This window comes from Prionailurus bengalensis, chromosome B1, assembly GCF_016509475.1.
Source record: "Prionailurus bengalensis isolate Pbe53 chromosome B1, Fcat_Pben_1.1_paternal_pri, whole genome shotgun sequence".
Lineage (NCBI taxonomy): Eukaryota > Metazoa > Chordata > Mammalia > Carnivora > Felidae > Prionailurus > Prionailurus bengalensis.
The window spans coordinates 161,905,229-161,924,812 of record NC_057344.1 but is presented as its reverse complement, the minus strand read 5'-3'; the positions used below and the strand labels follow the sequence as shown (position 1 = coordinate 161,924,812).

The window sequence follows — 19,584 nt, the reverse complement described above, 5'->3', positions numbered from 1 at the left end:
CTGGAAGAACAAGATGTCTGTCTGTCCCTCAGTGACGTCAAGATTTTTCTTGTGTACTGTCTTTTTCTCTTTCCCTGCAACTAATATGCAGTCTTTAGGGAGACACTTTAAATAAGACCGTACGGACACCCTGTGGCCCATTGTTTAGGGTTAATGATTCTTCCATGATCTCAATTTACCTTGATAATTGCAGAATGATGGCTTTCTGATTCTAGTAGCCCATCCCCGTGTCCAGCAGGCCTGGCATACTACGCTCACAGAGCTCTCCTTCCCATCCCACTCGTTTGTCTCTTTGTTGTCAGTATAAACTTGGGGATTCATTGTTTTCAGTGGGTTATAATTAATTACCTAATTATGTTGCTTCAATTGCCCCAGATTTGGCTGGGGGAAGCCCCTCCAAGCCAGCTCCCATGTCCTTGCGTCATGTTCCCATCATTGGTTTTGTTCCTCCGTACTTTCTAGTATGACAAGATAGCACAAGTTCAGCTTGTACCTGGTCTGCATAGGCCTGGAATTAGCCGTTTTTCTGAGGAAGCTTTTAGTGGGGAGTGGTGTGAGAAGCCAAGAATGGATGTCAAGTGGCCTCATTACTGAGATGTCTTTGCTTTTTGGCCTTTTCACTGGATAGAGCTAGAAAATAATAGGTCTGTATTGTGTGTGTACATATATATATATATATATATATATGCAAATGTATATATTTATACATATAATCAGAACATAGACATACACATAAGCATAGATGTGATGTGTTTCTAAACATGATTTTAAAATCTTGAGTTTTGTAATTATAGTGACCTGGGACTATTTTACCTGTGCAGTTATACATTTGGCGTTCATCCAGATTTTGCAGTGTTGTGCCCATTTTATAAAAAGAGCATGTGAAGTAAAGGATAATTGCATTTATTATTTGTGTGAAAATCTCCTCTGGCCCTTCTGTAGTTTTTAAGTTTTAACTACTGAACTGATAACGCTGGTATAAATGTGTTTCATGGTTAGGATTTGGGTTCTTGATACAGTTCCAAGGTTTTTTTGGTATAACTTATACAGTGGTCCTCTTTTCTTTAATGGTAGGAAAGAACGATACTGAATAAATTTGAGTCTGTTGTAAATGTTATTTTAGGGTATGTTATAGCAATGATTTGTTTTCTTTTATCAGATATATTGAAATAATTACAAAGGAGCAGAGTTTGAATCATACCTATCATTTGAGAATCTTGTCATGATTCTTCACTAAAGAAGTTTGCAATTTAAAGACTTGTGATGAAGAAATATCACTTGCGTATGAAAGTGGTATAGCTTCCAGGTTGTAAGATGTCCGACTCCTTAGAGGGCATCAGAGTTAACTTTCTACCTAGGGTTGACATGACATGTGGCAAGCCCGGTTATTATGTTTTAGATGAGCTTTTCCTTGAGAACAATGTTCAGTTATGATTTCTCATAATCAGAATTATGAGACGCATGCTAATTGTCCATACTCTGCATTTTCTTCCAGTTTTGTTCGGCTATGCCACCACAGTCATCCCCAGGGTGTATACGTACTATGTTTCCACTGCATTATTTGCCATTTTTGGCATTAGAATGCTTCGAGAAGGCTTAAAGATGAGTCCAGATGAGGGTCAAGAGGAACTGGAAGAAGTTCAAGCAGAATTAAAGAAAAAGGATGAAGAAGTAAGTCATGGCGCTCCTAAACGTCTGGACCAAAAAAGCACTCCACTAAGAATAAGTATTATCCAGAGGTTTTCCATGGTTATCCGTATCTGAGTGATATATGTGGGCTCCTCAAAAGAAGTTTAAAGAAAAAAAAATAGAAGCTTGTTTTGCCCACTTTGCATTCTTAGAGCGGTCTGTGATAAGACGCTGAGTGAACGGGGATGTGGTAGAGTGTCCACCTCATGGGATGAGGTTCCTCAGGGGATTATAAGCTCCTGCAAAGCAGGAGCTATAGTTTGTATTTTACAAGTTTCTTCCCACAGCATTTAGGATAGTAAGTGATCAGTAAATATTGGTTGATTTTGTGGTGGAGGAACGGAAGAATTGAGAATATAGTGTGTGTTGCTGTGTGAGACCAGTGGTTCTAAAGAGAACTTTGGGGTCACATAATTTTTTTAATGTATGTTTGTTTTTAAGGGGCGGGGGCGAGGGGCAGAGAGAGAGGGAGACACAGAATCCGAAGCGGGCTCCAGGCTGTGAGCTGTCAGCACAGAGGCCAACGTGTGGCCGGAACCCACAAACTGTGAGATCATGACCTGAGCCAAAGTCGGACGCTTAACCGACTGAGCCACCCAGGTGCCCCTGGGGTTACATAGTTTTAGTTTCTTGGAGCATATTCCATAGAATTTAAACAATTTTTAAAAGAAAGATTAAGTAATTTTGTACTCTTTTTATTTGTCTGCTGGGACTATTTTCTCTCTTTTTTCTTTTTAATTTAGTTTCAACGAACTAAACTCTTAAATGGACCAGGAGATGTCGAAACGGGTGCAAGCACGACAATACCCCAGAAGAGATGGCTGCATTTTATCTCCCCCATCTTCGTTCAGGCTCTCACACTGACATTCTTAGCCGAATGGGGTGATCGCTCCCAACTAACTACGATTGTTCTGGCAGCTAGAGAGGCGAGTAATACTTGAGAAATGACTGCTTCTGTATTATTGTTAAAACTAAGCATAACACTGTTACTTCACAGGACCTTGAACAGTCCGTGTGGGCCAAGAGACTACTTCATATGTTAGACTATTTTCTAATCCCTAATAATCCCGATTCTCTTTAAAATGAACGGTCTCCAGTTTCTGCAGGCAGATGGTGTCCTGTGGCCCAACCTAACTGCCGTCTTTGGACTTCTGTTCACTCCTCTTCCCTCCAGGTTTGCTGGAGTGATAGATACCATGGCAGTTGTCTTGACTCGGTTTTCTGGCTTTTCTTAGAACTTCAGTGTTCCAGGGGTTACTTTACAAAATACTATTCAGTGGAAAATCCAAAACAGCCTAAGTGTCCAGCACAAGAGAAATTAGTTCATTCATTTACTAATTTCTACATAGCTCTGGGAATATTCACTCTTTGGTGAATGGAAGATTCAGGAAATCTAAATGTTCCCAGTGCTTATCTCTGGGTAGTGCAATTACAGTTGACTTGTTTCTGGATATACAATTTGCTAATCATAGCCCCGGAATACTAAGGTCTGGAATGGTAAGCTAGGGGAGACTTGTGGTTACCTTGTCCTGCCCTTTGCTCTAAAGATGCACAACCTGAGGGTCAGAGACACCTGGCAACTTGTCCAAAGTCATAAGCTAGTTGGTAGCAGTGGCAAGGACTAGAAGCTGTGGCTCTCAGCCTTCTAGCATCTTCTACCATATCTTGTTCATAGATATCAAATGCCACTTATGTAAAAGCTAGCTTTTGGGGGGAGGTTGTTTGCTTTTAAAATTATAATCTTTATTTCTTTTGAGAAGAATTAGTAACGTTTTACATGAGGTGTCTTTTTTTTTTTAATTTTTTTTTCAACGTTTATTTATTTTTTGGGGGACAGAGAGAGACAGAGCATGAATGGGGGAGGGGCAGAGAGAGAGGGAGACACAGAATCGGAAACAGGCTCCAGGCTCTGAGCCATCAGCCCAGAGCCCGACGTGGGGCTCGAACTCACGGACCACGAGATCGTGACCTGGCTGAAGTCGGATGCTTAACCGACTGCGCCACCCAGGCGCCCCTACATGAGGTGTCTTATTGTTCACACAGGTCTGTTAAGATCTGAGGAGATGGTTGTGGAATGCAGTACTGTGGAGACTTTTCAGTCTCTTGGTGATCTTAGCTGAGGGAGTGTCTCTGTTAAATTATTGTTTTTATCTGATGGTAGGATTTAGATAACAAGCGTGATTTGAATTTGTCCTTAACTCCTAGGAGATGCCTACCATAAAAGAGCAAGTTCCTGGGGCGCCTGGGTGGCTTGGTCGGTTAAGCGTCCGACTTCGGCTCAGGTCATGATCTCACGGTCCGTGGGTTCGAGCCCCGCATCGGGCTCTGTGCTGACAGCTCAGAGCCTGGAGCCTGTTTCCGATTCTGTGTCTCCCTCTCTCTCTGCCCCTCCCCTGTTCATGCTCTGTCTCTTCTCTGTCTTAAAAATAAATAAACATTAAAAAAAAATTAAAAAAAAAAAAAAAAAAAAGAGCAAGTTCCTTAACATAGGCCACAGTTTAAAATACAGAACGAGGGACGCCTGAGTGGCTCAGTCAGTTGAGCCTCCGACTCTTGATTTCAGCTCAGGTCATGATCTCCTGGCTTTGTGGGATCAAGCCCCATGTTGGGCTCTGCACTGACAGTGTGGAGTCTGCTTGGGATTTTCTCTGTCCCTCTCTCTCTTCCCGCCCCCCCCCCCCCGAAAATAAATAAATAAATAAAACATTTAAAAAGAAAAAAAGAAGAGAAAATATAAAACAAGTTGCAGGCCCGGACCAAGGGTTGGGACGGGGCTATTTGGTCAGAGAAGCATCAAAAATGTTGTATTGAAAGAAAAAGAGGAACTTGGTTTTTTCACTTGAGTCCTGTATTTTAAAACTTCCTTTTAAAATGTCACTGTAATGGCCGTGCCCTATAGTTTTCTTCATTCTTAGCCTTTTTTAGCGGCTTTCAGATTGTCAGCATTGGGACTTGAAACAAAGTCACCTCTTTCTGTGGTGGTGGGGACAGTGGTGGTGGTCCTGCCAGTGAGAGCTGTCGTGATGGCAGAAATCACTACGTTTTTCTTCATCCTGTCGTCTGTGTGGCACAGACTGTGAAAGGTCCAGATCTGCTGTCCGTGTCAGCTCCCTCGGTCTGCTGCAGTCTAGCAGCGTGGAGTGAGTCCTCAGCTGTGTGACCGCGTTCCCGCACCATTTCCTTGTCTGAAAATGGGGCATTTCCCTACTTCGTGGGATTATTCCGGGGATGAAACAAGATGATGCACGTGGAGTCCCCGGTGCAGTGCCACCGGCCACCAGCACCGTGGGGATACTGCGAGCTCTTCAGGGGCAGAAGCCAGCTTGTCTGTTTCCCTTAACATTCCTAACCTTTTCTGGGTAGTTTTTTATATAAATTATGCTGAGATGCAGTTCAGTCCATTTTAGTCTGAACTCTATTTCTTTGTTTCCAACTGAATTTAGTGTCCTTAATTAGGTACTAAGCAAAAAAAAAAAAAAAAAAAAAAAATGGGGGATGAGGTTCCAGGGTCAAATGAATTTGGCAAGTAACAAAGACCGAAAACTTCTGTTTTAAAGGAATTTTTAAATTTTATTCAATCCAGTGACTGTTCAAGCACCACTTTGAGATAGAGTGACAGCATCTTCACGGATGCCAGCTGAGAAGTTTGAATACACAGAATGAGCAGTGCGGCCCCGCTCTGCCACACGTGGTTCGCAGAGGTGTCTGCGTCTCTTCCCTCCACGCTCTCAGTGGCAGTCCTGTCCCTGCTGGGTTCCGGATCACAGCCCCATGTCTCCACTCCGTTGCTTAAACCTTTGCCTTTCTCCCAGCCCTGCTGTGAGCATTTTAGCACGTATGAGTCTTTCTCATCTGCAGTTTCACACCTTACTGGATTCTGCTTCCCTTGCAGATGCCAGCCTCTCCGTCCCTCCCCCCGGTCTCAAAAGGCCGGGCTCTGATGGCAAACAGGAGTTGCTCTACTTTCTTGGTTTCTAAACGCACCGGACCCTAGTTTCTGACCTCATCGGGAGGGTTGATGGGGGCTTCGAGTTCCCTGCAGCCACCCACAGGCCCCTCAGTGCTCCTCTTGGGAGGCTAATTGTCTGACTCCCTCCAGAGTCTTCTTCGGGCTCCTCTCCCTCCGTCATCCCTTCAGTGTTGCTTTTCTTACTGTTATGTCGTCCTCGGCATCTTCGTCTGCATTCTCCCTCTCAGGGCCGTTCTCTTCAGTCCCGTAGCTGCTTCACCATTGAACCCAACCGACTCCTGAACTTCTCCCACTTTTAACTCCTGTCAGCACCCATAAACCCTTTCTTCACTCCTTCCCCCCCCCCCCCCCCCTTTTTAATGTTTATTTTGAGAGAGAGCACGAGAAGGGGATGGCCAGAGAGGGAGAGAGAATCCTGGGCAGGTTCCACACTGTGAGCACAGAGCCTGACGTGGGAATCAGGGCCTGAGCGGAAATCAAGAGTTGGACGCTTAAATGACTGAGTCACCCACGTGCTCTGAATAACTTTTTGAGTCATGTTGGTATTATCATAATTCATCTAGAGGATTATAGGTGAGAAGTATGGGTGTCATACCTGATTTTTCTCTTCTGTAACACCTATCACTAGGGTGTATCAATTCTGCCTCCTTAATTCTCAAATCCACCTGCTTTTCTCTGCTTCCAGTCTCCCACCCCAATCCAGGCAATTGAGCGCCTTGCCTTCAATCTTGTTCCCTTCCAGCTCATTCTCTGCACTAGACTTTTAAAGCATATACCTCCTGTTCTGTCACTCGCCAGCTAAAAACCAGTGTGTCTTAAAGTCTAAACTGTAAGCCTATCGATAGGGTCCTTCATGAGCTGGTCTCCACCTAGGTTGATGGGATACCTCTCTTGTGAGTGAGTCATTGGTTCTCTCTGGAAATGTGTGTTAACCTTTTCTGCAGTTGTCTCTTATTGCTGGCCTTTTGCCTTCTAGGATGTTCTCTCCTCCACAAGTCAAATTTTCCTGCTAGTCCTTCAGAGGTATTCTTTCTGGAAAATTTTCACTGGTCTTCCCAGTCTGAGGGACTCCAGTTTGCTCTGGCAGCAAGGATTTAGGGAATGAATACCGTGTTCCTGGCTCTGAGTTGAAGCACCGAAGACACAGTGGAGAGAAAGGGAGGCCGGGTCTGTAAAGGCTTGCCTTGTTTCCTCCTAATAGCAGACACTACCTGAGGGAAGAGAGGTCTGGGGTGAGTCCCCTCAGCACTTGTCACTTAAGAGCTAAATATGGCCTGAATGGTGACAACTGCTGCCTGCTTGAATTAGCATTATTTTGATCTTAGAAATTTGTCTTTTAGCTCGATTCCTGGATATGATTGCAAATATTCCCTCAAGCAGCTATTACAATTTTCGTACCTCACACACCTGAGTTTTTAGACGTGTTTAGGCTTTGTTATTCATCTCCATTTTCAGTGGCTAATAGTTATCTTTCTCAGGTAACAGTTTCAACTGCTTTTAAATTAATGTTAGTCACGCTTGCTTCCAGGACCCGTATGGCGTAGCAGTGGGTGGGACAGTGGGCCACTGCTTATGCACCGGACTAGCAGTCATCGGAGGAAGAATGATAGCCCAAAAAATCTCTGTCAGAACTGGTAAGTCTTTTGTGCTTTAAATTATGGAGAAAATATCACATAACTCTTAGAATTGCTAAGAGATTAGAAAAAGAGCTGGTTCTTAGTTTTAACATTCTGGAGTACATTTGGTTACTGCTGTTGCGAACGTGGACTGTTTTTCACATATGTAGATGCTAGTAAAATACGAGTTCATCTGAAAGCCTTACTGGATTTTTGGTAGCTGTTTGTCAACGTAAGTAAAACAATCATCATGTTGGAAATAAAACTTTCTGGCCTTAAAGGTGTGTCTTAGAAGATTGGGATTCGTAGGTGGAGACCATGTTTATGGATTCCACCTAGGAGAATTTCCTGTGTAGCTGCTAGGGCCTAAAAATGGAATACAGAAGTCTCTTCACTTGTCAGAGATTGTGGAACATTCATTTTAATAACTAGGTTTTAAGATGAGTTACAGTCGTATTGCTGCTTACCAGCACTGTCTCAATTTCAACACTGTCATCTCTCGAGACAACACTGGGGAAGCAATGCATTCTTATTGTACAGTTAGGCATATTACGTATGCTTTGCTTCACTTAATGGGGCCTGAATGTTTCTAATTTCTTTTCAGGGTTTACCAGATTGGAAGAGTAATGGGCAACACCTTAGCTCCCTCCTAGAGGAATTTTGCCTTATTTCACTTTGTTTCTCTTCTCTTACAGTGACGATCATAGGAGGCATCGTATTTTTGGCGTTTGCATTTTCTGCACTGTTTATAAGTCCCGATTCTGGTTTTTAACAAGCCGTTTTTTAATTTGTATTTAGTTTAAGATAGGTAACTCTTGTCTTTATGTACATAGTGTGCATTATAACTAAAAGTGACGGAGAAGACATATTTTGTAGTGTTGATTTGCCAGTTTGACCCATTTAAAGAAAGTATAATGTCCAAAAGAAATAATCATTGCTTCTGTTTGCAACATGGATTTTTACAAGAAACCAGGTATCTAAGTGTGGATTTTTCTTTTCTCCAGCACAATTATGTTGATATGGTCACCTTTCTTTTAGTTATTTGTGGGAGAGGGCATACATAGAACCATTGTGCGATGGGGTCTACCCTTGATTTTCTTTTAGTACTGACCCCTTTATGAGGAATATACATTTTATCCTGGATCACTGAGCTGTTTTTAAGATAACTGCCTTAACATTTTTCTTGAGGGAGGAATGAATTGATTTTTATCTTTTAAAATATTTCCTTAAGCCAGTAAGCAGTTTAATCACAAGTCTTTTAAAAATCAGTTTTGTTTTTTTTTTTAAAGAGGAACATATTACTGTTATAACATGGCAAGAATTGTTTGCCAGGTTCATTCTCCCCCCCCCACCCCACCCTTTTTTTTAATTGGGTAGGAAACCCAATATAAAAACAGTCAATATTTGACAACGTGGAGTTACTAAATTAAAAGAGAATACTGAGTGTATTCGTATTTTTTCTATATTGAATAAACAATGTAACATAGATACGATGTAAATAAAAGTGGTATGACCAGAGCTTGTTTTCCCTTGTGTGTTATGTAGACTTGTAACTTTGTAGTATTAATATTTACAGACCAGTTTCTAAAGTCGGTATTAAAAAATAGGAGCCAACCGTCTTCTAAAGCACTGTCTCCCCATAACCGTCACACAGCTCTGTGAGGTAGAAGGTACTAACGTAAGGATGAAAAGTTCTAGGCAGAACAGTGCATCAAACCACACTGTTGAATTCTAGAGCCTATAATCCTCGATTACATGAGGCTACCTCATCTTATCATAGTAACTTTGGTAATCACTGTCATTTAAAGTGTATTCTAACTTGACTGTTAATGATTCTATCCAAACAACATAACTGCCTTCTCCCAGCCTCCTATGTTCTATTACCATGTGCACTAACTAGCACTGTTATTTAATAGCCTCTTTCAACCTGAAGGGCATGTCTTCCGCAGAAAACTCCCACGTGTTCCTTGTGTGAAGTAGAACGGTAGACCCAGAGCAGATCGGGTTTACTGAGCTATTACGAAAGTCCACAATGTGTAATTTGTCATTTCAAGAGACTGTGGAAAAATCCAGTTAAGTCAGTGCAGCAACCATTCTGTAGTGACACTGTGGGAAAGACCGCTAACCACTATCGTGAAGAGATCTTAGTGACTGTTTTAACGGAAGTGTAATTACAGGGTAGAAAAACACAGTGTCCACCTGGGAAGATAAAACACTTCAAAGAAATCTCAGCTTGACATCCCTAGACCACACCATCACTCCCCTAATACTGCTTTAGATTATTACAAACAGAGCAAGCAAGTAATTGCATTCTTTTTTTCCAAGACCAGAAGGGAGAATTCCCTGTTAGAAAGTAGCTGGTGCCATCACAACCCCGACTGGCAGTGCAGGCAGCCTGGCCCAAGAACTAGCTTAATGCGGGGGTAACAGCATAGCTTTCTGAGGCTCTACCACCTTGTACCAGGACAGTACTACTACTACAAGAATTTGGCAGTTCCGACACGAAGCTACGAGGTAAAAATCGCTAATGCGGTTAGACTCCATTGCTGAGTAAAAAGAAAAGAAAATGTCATTGGTGTTGATTTTAAAATATTTAATAGTCTTCCTTTAAAATCCAAAATAATGTGATTCTTACAAGTTATGTGCCACATAAAGCGGGTGTTATTTTTTGAGAAATGCAGGTGATACTGAAAAACATAGCACTGAGGTATTTTTTATTTTTAAAATTGAGTAAGGAAACAAAGTCTGGATCTAATTCGTTTTACATTTACAAAAAAAAAAAAAAAACGAAAAACAAAACAAAAAAAACCAACCGATGCTACTGCTTGGCTCTTTTGTTATGATTTTAGGTTCGGAATACATTACAAAAGTCTACGGGAAAGAGCAATATAATAATAGTACATGTAGTTTTAGAAAACTATGCACATCATAACCTGGAGAAATGATCATACACCAAGAGGCCTGAGTGGAGGTAGGCTAATAAAACACGTTACCTCTTCTCAAAGGACAGCGCTGAAAAACAAGTGCAACCAATTGTAACACCAAATTAAAATGGCAATATTAAGTTGGTAACAAAATGATCCACGTTTTATGTAATATTGTACTTCCAAACACAGCTCATGAAAATCAGCAGAGAACCTAAGATAGCACCAGTGAAACCATTCATTATCCCTTCGTGCTTCGGTACAATTTAGGATTGGGGCAGAATACAATACCTACAAGATGTCCATCTCGTTTTTGTAAATCAGTTTGGATTTCAATTCAATGTTTGCTTCAGGAAAAGTACGTATTCTTAAGATCAGTTAGCCATGTACATATAGCTCTACCTTTTTGGAAGTTAAGACAATGGGCTAACATCTAATTTTTATCTAAAACCAAGAACCAAGCAGTAAGGACAGCAATGTCAAGAGTAGCACAACCAAGAACCACACAGAACATTAGAAAGAATTTGGTGTATGTTTTTACAGCTACTAACTGATGTTAACAATTAAAAATTTACAAAGATAAAACTTTTTTGCACTAACTGGTTTCAACACAGCACTGAATGTGACTCATCTTTGGCCTTCCATCTCTACATAGAGTAAAATGTGCAAGTGCCATACTGAGGCCCTTCCCCAACTTACGCCATAGTAAAACAGATTCCAAAATAATTCTAGAATGGTCTAAAGTTACAGCTGTTCTAGCTGACATGGGGGGAAAAAAAAAGACATTTCCTGGCCAACTTTGTTTTGCTTGATGATTGTCTAGGTACATAATACATCAATCTAAGGATAATAGAGCTTTCTCTACTAACTCTTTAGTACTGGCACAACCATTGCCAGCAGTGAATTTGCACCAGTACAGAATAACTCAAAACACACATAAAACATTTGAATGTCATTTTTTAAGCGATGTCACAGTTTGTTTCCTCAGAAATAAAAGCATACATTTGAAACACATTTTCATTTTAAGCCTCAGAGTTAAACATGTTCTACATCATTAAATCCAACTTGTGGCTGACATGCTTTGGTTATCATTCTCTGAGGGGTCCCGAAAGCTAGATGGTACACGCCGCTGGAGGCCTGTGGGACTCAAGAGCTCCTCGGAGAGCCCTAGAAAGTAGAATTCTGTTCCGATGTATACTAGCTAAGAAGTATCCTCCAACTTGTAGGCTTCAAATGTCCCAACACTACTTGAGTGGCTAGTACTGTGTATGAAGGCCTTGTTTTTGTAGAGCCAAGCAACAGTACCCTAAAGACAGCAAACAGTTTTTGTAGGAGAGTACAGTGCACATACGTTGTTCCACCTGTATTTAAGGACTTGAAATGGGTTTTACTATGGATATGATAGTGACAGCCATTCGAAGATGCCGATCTTCTTACTAACATTTCCCCAAATGGGCAGAACAGAGGCAATGTGTGCCACTGGTTCTGTCCTACTGGCCTTTGGCTGCATTGGGGAAGTAATCCTATAAAAAGTACCCATAAAATAGAAAAGGCAGCAAGTGAAACTAGAAAAAAGGTTGGAGCTATACAAAGCAGATTTGGAAGGAGTTACCTTTATTTTTTCTTAAATGAGTTGAGAACAGGAGGGAAGTGCCAGGGCATCCGGCTTTGGGCCCTCCACTGCCGTCCTGAAGTAAAACAGATTTGGATTGGCCCAGGGACAGTCCTGGTGAGGGCTGGAGACTGCGCCCCCAGATAGAGGAGCCAGTTCTTTTAAGTAGAAGATTACGAAGCAGAACAAAACAAACCACAAATTAAATACATGACACTGTGAAATCACTCTGATGAGAAAACAACACAGATATTTAAAAATATAAATAAATACATTTAGCCATTTTCATTCAACAAACCCAGAGAACTGCTTTCAAAGCAATTGCCTCTTTAAAATCACGTTCTAAATTCTTCCATAAATACTCACTATTTTGATTGTCACTGAATGCAGCACCTCAGTGTTTGCTGGTGGTGGTGATGGGATTCCACTTCAACAGTCTCTTCATAAACTATATCCTACTTCACTAAACGTTTCCCTAGGAAGACCCAGGCAGCTTACAAAAATATTGTTAAATACTCAAAGCAGAACCTGCAAAGTATTATTTTATTTAAGAAAAACAAGGAATGTAGTGTTAAATTATGACAAGGGGGAAAATATGCAAAACAGTCACATGGAAACAAAGTTTTAATTTTTAAATGTCCACATTTGCTGAATTTCTTGTGAGCTGTTCAATACTGTTTTAAGTATCCTGAATTAATAACTAACTATACCAACAAAATTCATCCCCTGTGTTTCCACAGGAGACATATTTAAAATAAGACCAAATTATACTTTTCTTCAACTGAAGTTGTCTTTTTCTCAGTCCTTTTTGTGCAAAAGAGATTATAAGAGCAATTCAAATGGAAACGCTGAAATGACATGCCAACATTTCAGAGCACATTTAAAACACCCAGAAGAATTCTTGAAATTATCATATTCTAAAATATTACTACCAGTCACTTTTAGGTTAGTTCTATACATCTATTCACACTGATGCAACTGTCCTAGGCCTCTGAAAATAAACAGGCTCATTGGTCTCTTTTGGTGTCCACACGATAGGCAAGACAGGTTTACAATAGTGTCGAAACAGAACTAGCCATCTACAATCTCCTGACTCCGCCACATTCAGAACCAAAGTCAAAGTTCATTTGGCTACCTTGAAATCACTCCCAGAAACCTGCTACGGTTCACTGGATCTAAACATTTCTCAGAAATGTATCATTTTAAAATTTCACCTAAGTGATGATTTGGGGATCCTTTAGAAATGGTAATGCTTAAGATAATAAACTTTATCAAAATGAATAGTTGCAATAAAGTGCTTGTTACATTTCAAAATGATGCTTTCAGACTGTGGTTATGTTGTTTTCGAAGTGTGTGCTATTCCTACAGAAAGGATCCCCAGGCATGAGAGTTGGGTGGTCTCACCTGTCTCAGAAAGCAGCAGCACTATCTTTTGGTAGGCTGACAATAGGCACGTTACCCATGCGGATGAGGCTATACTAGTGCTATGGCAAAAGGGGGAGTAAATTAGAAAAGTGGAGGCATGTGGAGGGTTCCTACCATATTCATAGTTATATACAAATATATTAAATATGCTATAAAAATAGTCGACTCTTTTCCTTTGCATTTATTTCAGAAGCTCCTTTTAGAGGAATGCTCACCCAACCCAAACAAACTTAAAAGGGTCTCTCTCTCCAATCGCTAATTAAAATGGCAAGTGCCTTTGTGCTGTTCCTTTTCCACCATTTGAAAATTCCAATCTGCTCACTCCTGGCTAGACTCACTCAGCAATAGTAATATCCAGTGTTTATACCTTCCAACACTGACTCCCAAGGGACTAGGAATAGGATCACAGATATTGGAAAGGTTACAGACTTGAATGAGTTTTCCACAAATGTCCATCATCAACAAACTCAATCACCAAAGAAACAGAGAAAAAGAAAAAAAGGAGAAACGAGCAATACCAAAGTAAAATGCTATTTGCATTCCACTTTAAAAAAAGGAAAAGGTTTACCTCACTGTAGTGGAAACATTAGAAATCAAGTTGAATAATATCCAGTTGAAAATAATTTTCACCACTGTGGAGCCGGAGAAAGAATACTATTTCGAGGGGCCCCTTCTAAGGCCTCTTGAACAAAGGTTCATCTCCCTTCACTGCAATGCCCTGCGTGGAGCTGCACTGCTTCAGTGCCCTTAACTAACTGCAAGCAGACCGCTTTAAGGCAATGACCAAAGACTCTTAGCACTTCTGAAGAATGCAAATAACATTTTCACTCTTCTGCACTAAGTATTCTGTAACCACCTATTCAAAGTCACTGGCATCTTTTATTACTAGTACATTCCTAAACCAGATGTAAGTAACAAAGCAGAGCATGGGACTTGAATTACCCCCTCAGCTTAGGACAGAGTTTGGAGACTGAACAGTAGTATTTACCTATTGCCATCCCCATTCCTCATATTTGCTTTTCCTCCAATATATTCCAGCTCAAAAATCAGAGTACTTTTGAGCATCTGGGTTCTGGTCTGACACCACTCTTAGCAGCAACGTGACTGACCCCCGCAGCCTCGCCTGAAGGGTTTAACAGCACTGGCACCGGGGGCCACCACAGTGCAGAGCAGGGCGACTGCAGAGCAGCTCACGTTTTCCCAGATCTTCAATAGTTTGTCACTTAAAAAGTGCCACCCAGAATAAAATGTTTTGTAAGAAAAAATGAATCGCTGTGAGAGTACAGCGGAGGGAAGATGGTGACTTTTAAGTAGCTGAAAGGTGTCTGTATTTGGTATTTTTTCATTACGTAGATTTGGGATTTTAACGAACAACTTTGGCTATAGGAACGAAGATCAGGCAACTGCCCAGTCTTCATCAGAATGCTCAAGTCTCAATTATGGGGGAGGGGCAGGGGCAGCTCTGCAACCCAAGTTCAAGAAAAACCGGGGGCTGGGTGGGGGGACGGAACGGGACACAGAGGAGCTGAGGCAGTTGGCGCTTACTAGCTCTTCGACAACACTATATATTGACAGCCAAGGGAACGCAGCTAGCTGTCCCTTTAAATTCAATCAATTCTAAGCAGGGCAAAAATGGGCTGTGAGGAACAACAGGAATTACAAAACATTTTGTCTAATTTTCCTTCCCAAATATCTATGAGGATGGAAAATACTTGAAGGGACTGGTAGAGGAGAATGTGAACAGTCTACAGATTTACCTTGTGGCTTGTCTTCTGCTTTGCCTTTGAAGACCTAAGTACACAGTACTCACCGTTCACCATCTTTCCCTTTAAGTACGGTATTTAGAGGATAAATCTTAATAAATATTATAGTTCTTCATATCTTTTGTTATCCATACCACTAAATATTGCCAATAAATAAATGAGGCACAACTCAGATATATGGAATGGCATGGTAAGGTTGAGAAAGGCAATCTGAAAGGGGAGAAAACTAATACTGTTGCCATATTCTACATCAATTTCACCTATGTGTACCTACGCTCAAGTTACATACATATTCTGACAGCTATTCTTGACATTCATGAGGAAGTCAGAAATCTCTTCATCCAGATCATTTAGCTAGAAGAGGAGCTTCTTGATATGTTCATTATTGATTGGTATCCAGTGACACTTCTTTTGTAGAAGGCTAGGTACCAACTTTCTTTGGTTATTTTCTTCTTCAATATGAACTCTCTAATAGATGTGTGGCCAGGTAGAGTTGTCTGTAGAAAGACAAAGTCTATCCTTTTGGGATGATAGCAAAGTGAAGGACAGAAAAGTCATAAGAACGGTCTTAGAAATTCCTCTGACTCCTTTGTCGAGCAATTCTATAGTACAATATTTTCATTGCTCAAAACCTTTTTCAGTTCTGTTACACATTTCCTTTTAAGGTCAATTTTGAGTTAACTACAGCTTGCTATCCTCCCTTCAGTAATAATTTTTGATATTTTAATAAGGTATTTCCATTAATTTTCCTTTGCTCTGTGGTTGTCAATTTAATTATTAGTACCATAAAAGCTCTAAGATGATCTTTTTATGTATGTAATTTCTGTTGGAATTTATTACCTTTAGAATCTAATATTGCCAAATGAAATCTTAGTTCACGTTTAGAAAGCATGTGAGTTACAATATTCTAGTGTTATAGTAAAGGCAAAGCCAATTCTTACCCCTTCTTTTTTCTTTGTAGGAATATCAAGATCATATATAGAAAACATTGACAGGTAATTCTTAACTGTTCAGCTTTAAAGGAAGATGCTGATTTAGGAAACAATTTTGTGATCACATCAATGACTCTGATAGTGTCAGGATGTCACCTTGTATTTATTTCTAAGTTACTTGTACCTCCAGTCCAAGAGACTCAAAGCAGTCTTCGTGGAAACTTAGGAGAATCATAATGGCACTGACACCCACATGCTGTTAAAAATGTACTAAGGTTTCAAAACTGCTACTGAAACCAGACAATGAATTCAAGATGGTGAGTTATCACCTGAATCAAAATCAAGGCACTATGGGTTTTTTTTTTCCCCTCAAATAACCCTGAATCATTTCTGACTAAAAGAAGCATTGAAATTGTGAAGGATAATAAAAAGATTCCAACAAATCCTAAAAGTTAAAATTCCCACCAGTGAGAATGTTAAAAAGTGCCTAAAATCTTTTGTGTGCAAATTTTACTCCTATAACTGAAACATTCTTGAAATTACTTTCAGGCTTATTGAAAACCGTTTACACAACTATTTCCAACTATGAACTATATATCAAAATATGTGACCAAAACTTCCAACCATCTAAAATAAAGCAGTGCAAATCCTATTTTCAAACATAAATGAAAAATAATGAAATAAAGGATATTTCTGAGTAACTTGAAAATCCTGTTGTCTCAATAATTTAACCTGGAAAAAAATATCCATTCCCAGCAGCACATCATACCTCACTGAACAAACTGTGACATCACAGCCAAAGTATGAACAAAAAGCCTTGTGCCCCGGAAAAGTGAGAACACTACCGTGTTGTAAACAAGAGGGGAAACAGAGGATGTACTAGTTTGCACATGGCGTCAGAATCTAAGGAAATATACTCATACCTAAGAGGAGATAATGCTTTCATGCAGCTTACAAAATGTTTTGCTTTCTCTCCTTTTATCCAGACATATACATAATATTTTTACAGTATCTGTACATAGAGCATTTGAACCACACGACATTCTGAAATTACTATTCAATCGTTATCTGAAAAGGGAGAGGGGATGGTGAAGGGGTCTACTGGGTCTACCGGACTGTCTTCATGGCATCGTTGTACGCAAACCCCTGACATGACAGTGGCGTGTCCTCTGTAACACTTGAAAACAGGCACAGAACCACTAAAAGTTACTAACATTGTTAGTGCCTTTCTGATTGACCGGAGGTCATGTTTCATAGCTGAGCTTAACATTTGGCAATCTATCTTTCCATTTGAAAAATAGCTGGGCGAGTAAAACACTGTCAGAATTGGCTATGGCCCCATGATCATCTCCTGCTGGCTGGTATTTAATGTACATCTGTAGCACTAGGCAGCACTTTCCCTGCTAACTAAGTCCAGAAACTAGAACACTCAATACTGCATCTTGTGAAACTGCTGGACCTTCTCCTCCTAGTTTCAGATCATCTGAGCAACTCTTAGGGACAACCCCTTCCTCCTGAGATCAGAGAGGAGGGATGTGTGCTACTGTGGTTGAACCTTGGAAGGATCGGTCAAACTGTCAGTCCTGTGCCGATTCAGTTGCTGCTGTTGCTGAGACTGGTGCTGCTGGTGATGTGACTGAGGGAAAGTGCTCTGTTGTAGTGGAAATGCAGCAGAGAGGATAAGCTGAGTCGAAGGATTCCCGTGGAGCAACCTTGAAGTCTAGAAAACAAATGAATTATGCAACATTGCTTTACCCTCGTTATGCTGTCTACATCAAGATTTACTCAAGTTTTCTGCTCTACATAGGGACAGAATCCTTAAATTCCACATAATCTACATCATTTGTACTTTCTCATTTAAAAATAGTATTTTGGAAAATGCTTATGAGGCTTTCCCTTCTTTTGAAAGTACAGAATTTCTTTCTTTAAGGAATCTGAGCTAGATATTTTATGGTAGAGAAAGCAATCTATGTCATGAGACCAACCACACATATTTTTTCCTTTTATAAATTCTAAAGACCACAATTTTAGACAGTAAAATGTAAGAATAGGCAGGAACATACGAAACACATATACTCTGGGGTCAAAGAGACAGTGCCTCTGCAGTCTGTTCAGTTGGTTATGGCGGCACGTCAGTAGCCCAGAGCATGGGCCACTGGGTTCAAACTCTGGCTAACCCACTTGCTAGACTGTGTGACTTGTTCAAACTATTTACTTCTCTGGGACTCGGTTTCTTCATTTACAAAATTAAGATAATTGCAGTGCCTCCATACTGGGTTTTTATTAAGATTAAATATTAACATTAGTGTTATTTAAAAGTACCAGAAAAACGAAGGCAAAATTAGACACTTAAGTCTTATACGTAGCAGTGTGGTGTAAAAACAAACCAACCAATCACACGAGGGCACAGGATCTGAAATCAGAAGCCTTCAATTTGAGTTGTGCTCTGCCATTTATTAGCTGTGTAACCCTGGGCAAGTCTCAACTCCATGAGCCTCTTTCTTTCACCTGATTTCTATTTCTGGTTATACAAAGGAAATTAGCCCAAAGAAAGTGAAGTTTTAAATGAATTTTCTCAGTCTTACTTACTGACAACACACCTTGATGCAGCGCTCCTAATCTAAACATATGATGGGAGATTTTTGCAAATGTATATAAAGGACACCTGTGCACACACGTGTGTGCACACGCATACACACACACACACATACACACACACACACACACACACACACACAAGGACAGGTCCTTGAACCCTACACTTTGCCAAGGACCTAGAAAAACCTCTTTTTCTGTTATTTAGAAAAAGTTTTTGTAACATAAAGAGCTCAGGATATTTGTGAGTCTTACAGGATTACAACAGAGGCGTATTTGGAACCAGGTGTTATATAATCAGAAAAGCCAAATTGTGTATTTACTATCTACATAGAAGTGCATTTCTAAAGGGTATTGTCTACCTTATTTCTTTAGGGGTCCCATGTCTTTGGGATATTTTTTTCAGAAGGGAGGGATAAGAGAATGCTTTTTATTTATTTTTGGGGGGGCAGGTTAATTTGTTTTAATTCCAGTATAGTTAACATAGAGTGTAATACTAGGTTAGCGATAGTGATTCAACACTTCCATACAACACCTGGTATTCATCACAAGTGCACACTCCTTAACCCCCATCACCTATTTCCTCCCCCCAACCACCTCCTCTCTGGTAACCATCAGTTGGTTCTCTATAGTTAAGAGTCTATTTCTTGGTTTGCCTCTTTCTTTATTCATTTGCTCATTTGTTTCTTAAATTCCACATACAACTGAAATCATATGGTATTTGCGTTTCTCAGTCTGACTTGTTTCACTTAGCATTATACTCTCTAGCTACATCTATGGTATTGCAAATCACAAGATTTCATTTTTTTCATGGCTGAATAATATTCAAGTGTGTACACACACACACACACGCGCACACACACACACACACACATATTCTTTATTCATTCATCTATTGGTGGACAGTTGGGTTGCTTCCATAATTTGGATATTGTAGATAATGCAGTAAACACAGGGATGCACATATCCTTTCAAATTAGTATTTTTGTCTTAAGTGTTTTTACTTTATTTTTTAATGTATTTATTTAAATTCAAATTAGTTAACATATAGTGTAGTA

The 19,584-nt window shown here is 40.2% G+C and overlaps 2 protein-coding genes across 6 annotated transcripts in view; one reads left to right on the top strand and one right to left on the bottom strand.

Moving 5' to 3' along the window:
* The window catches only part of TMEM165 (transmembrane protein 165), a 37,044-nt gene extending 20,404 nt beyond the window's left edge, over positions 1-16,640 (top strand). The window contains exons 3-7 of one of the 2 annotated variants that reach the window (XR_006296178.1): positions 1,496-1,671; positions 2,433-2,615; positions 7,188-7,293; positions 9,601-9,789; positions 15,961-16,640. Coding sequence is in view for 1 of the 2 variants with exons in the window: in XM_043572612.1 (XP_043428547.1) it covers positions 1,496-1,671; positions 2,433-2,615; positions 7,188-7,293; positions 7,971-8,047 (542 nt within the window). In the remaining variant the exon portion in view is untranslated. Of the gene's footprint in view, positions 1-1,495; positions 1,672-2,432; positions 2,616-7,187; positions 7,294-7,970; positions 8,794-9,600; positions 9,790-15,960 lie in introns of those variants that run through there. The other variant, XM_043572612.1, reaches the window with a different exon arrangement.
* The window catches only part of CLOCK (clock circadian regulator), a 132,429-nt gene continuing 122,698 nt past the window's right edge, over positions 9,854-19,584 (bottom strand). For all 4 annotated transcript variants that reach the window (XM_043572608.1, XM_043572611.1, XM_043572610.1 and 1 more), the window contains exon 23: positions 9,854-17,651. In XM_043572608.1, the coding sequence (XP_043428543.1) occupies positions 17,472-17,651 (180 nt within the window). In that variant the 3' untranslated portion in view covers positions 9,854-17,471. The remainder of the gene's footprint in view (positions 17,652-19,584) is intronic.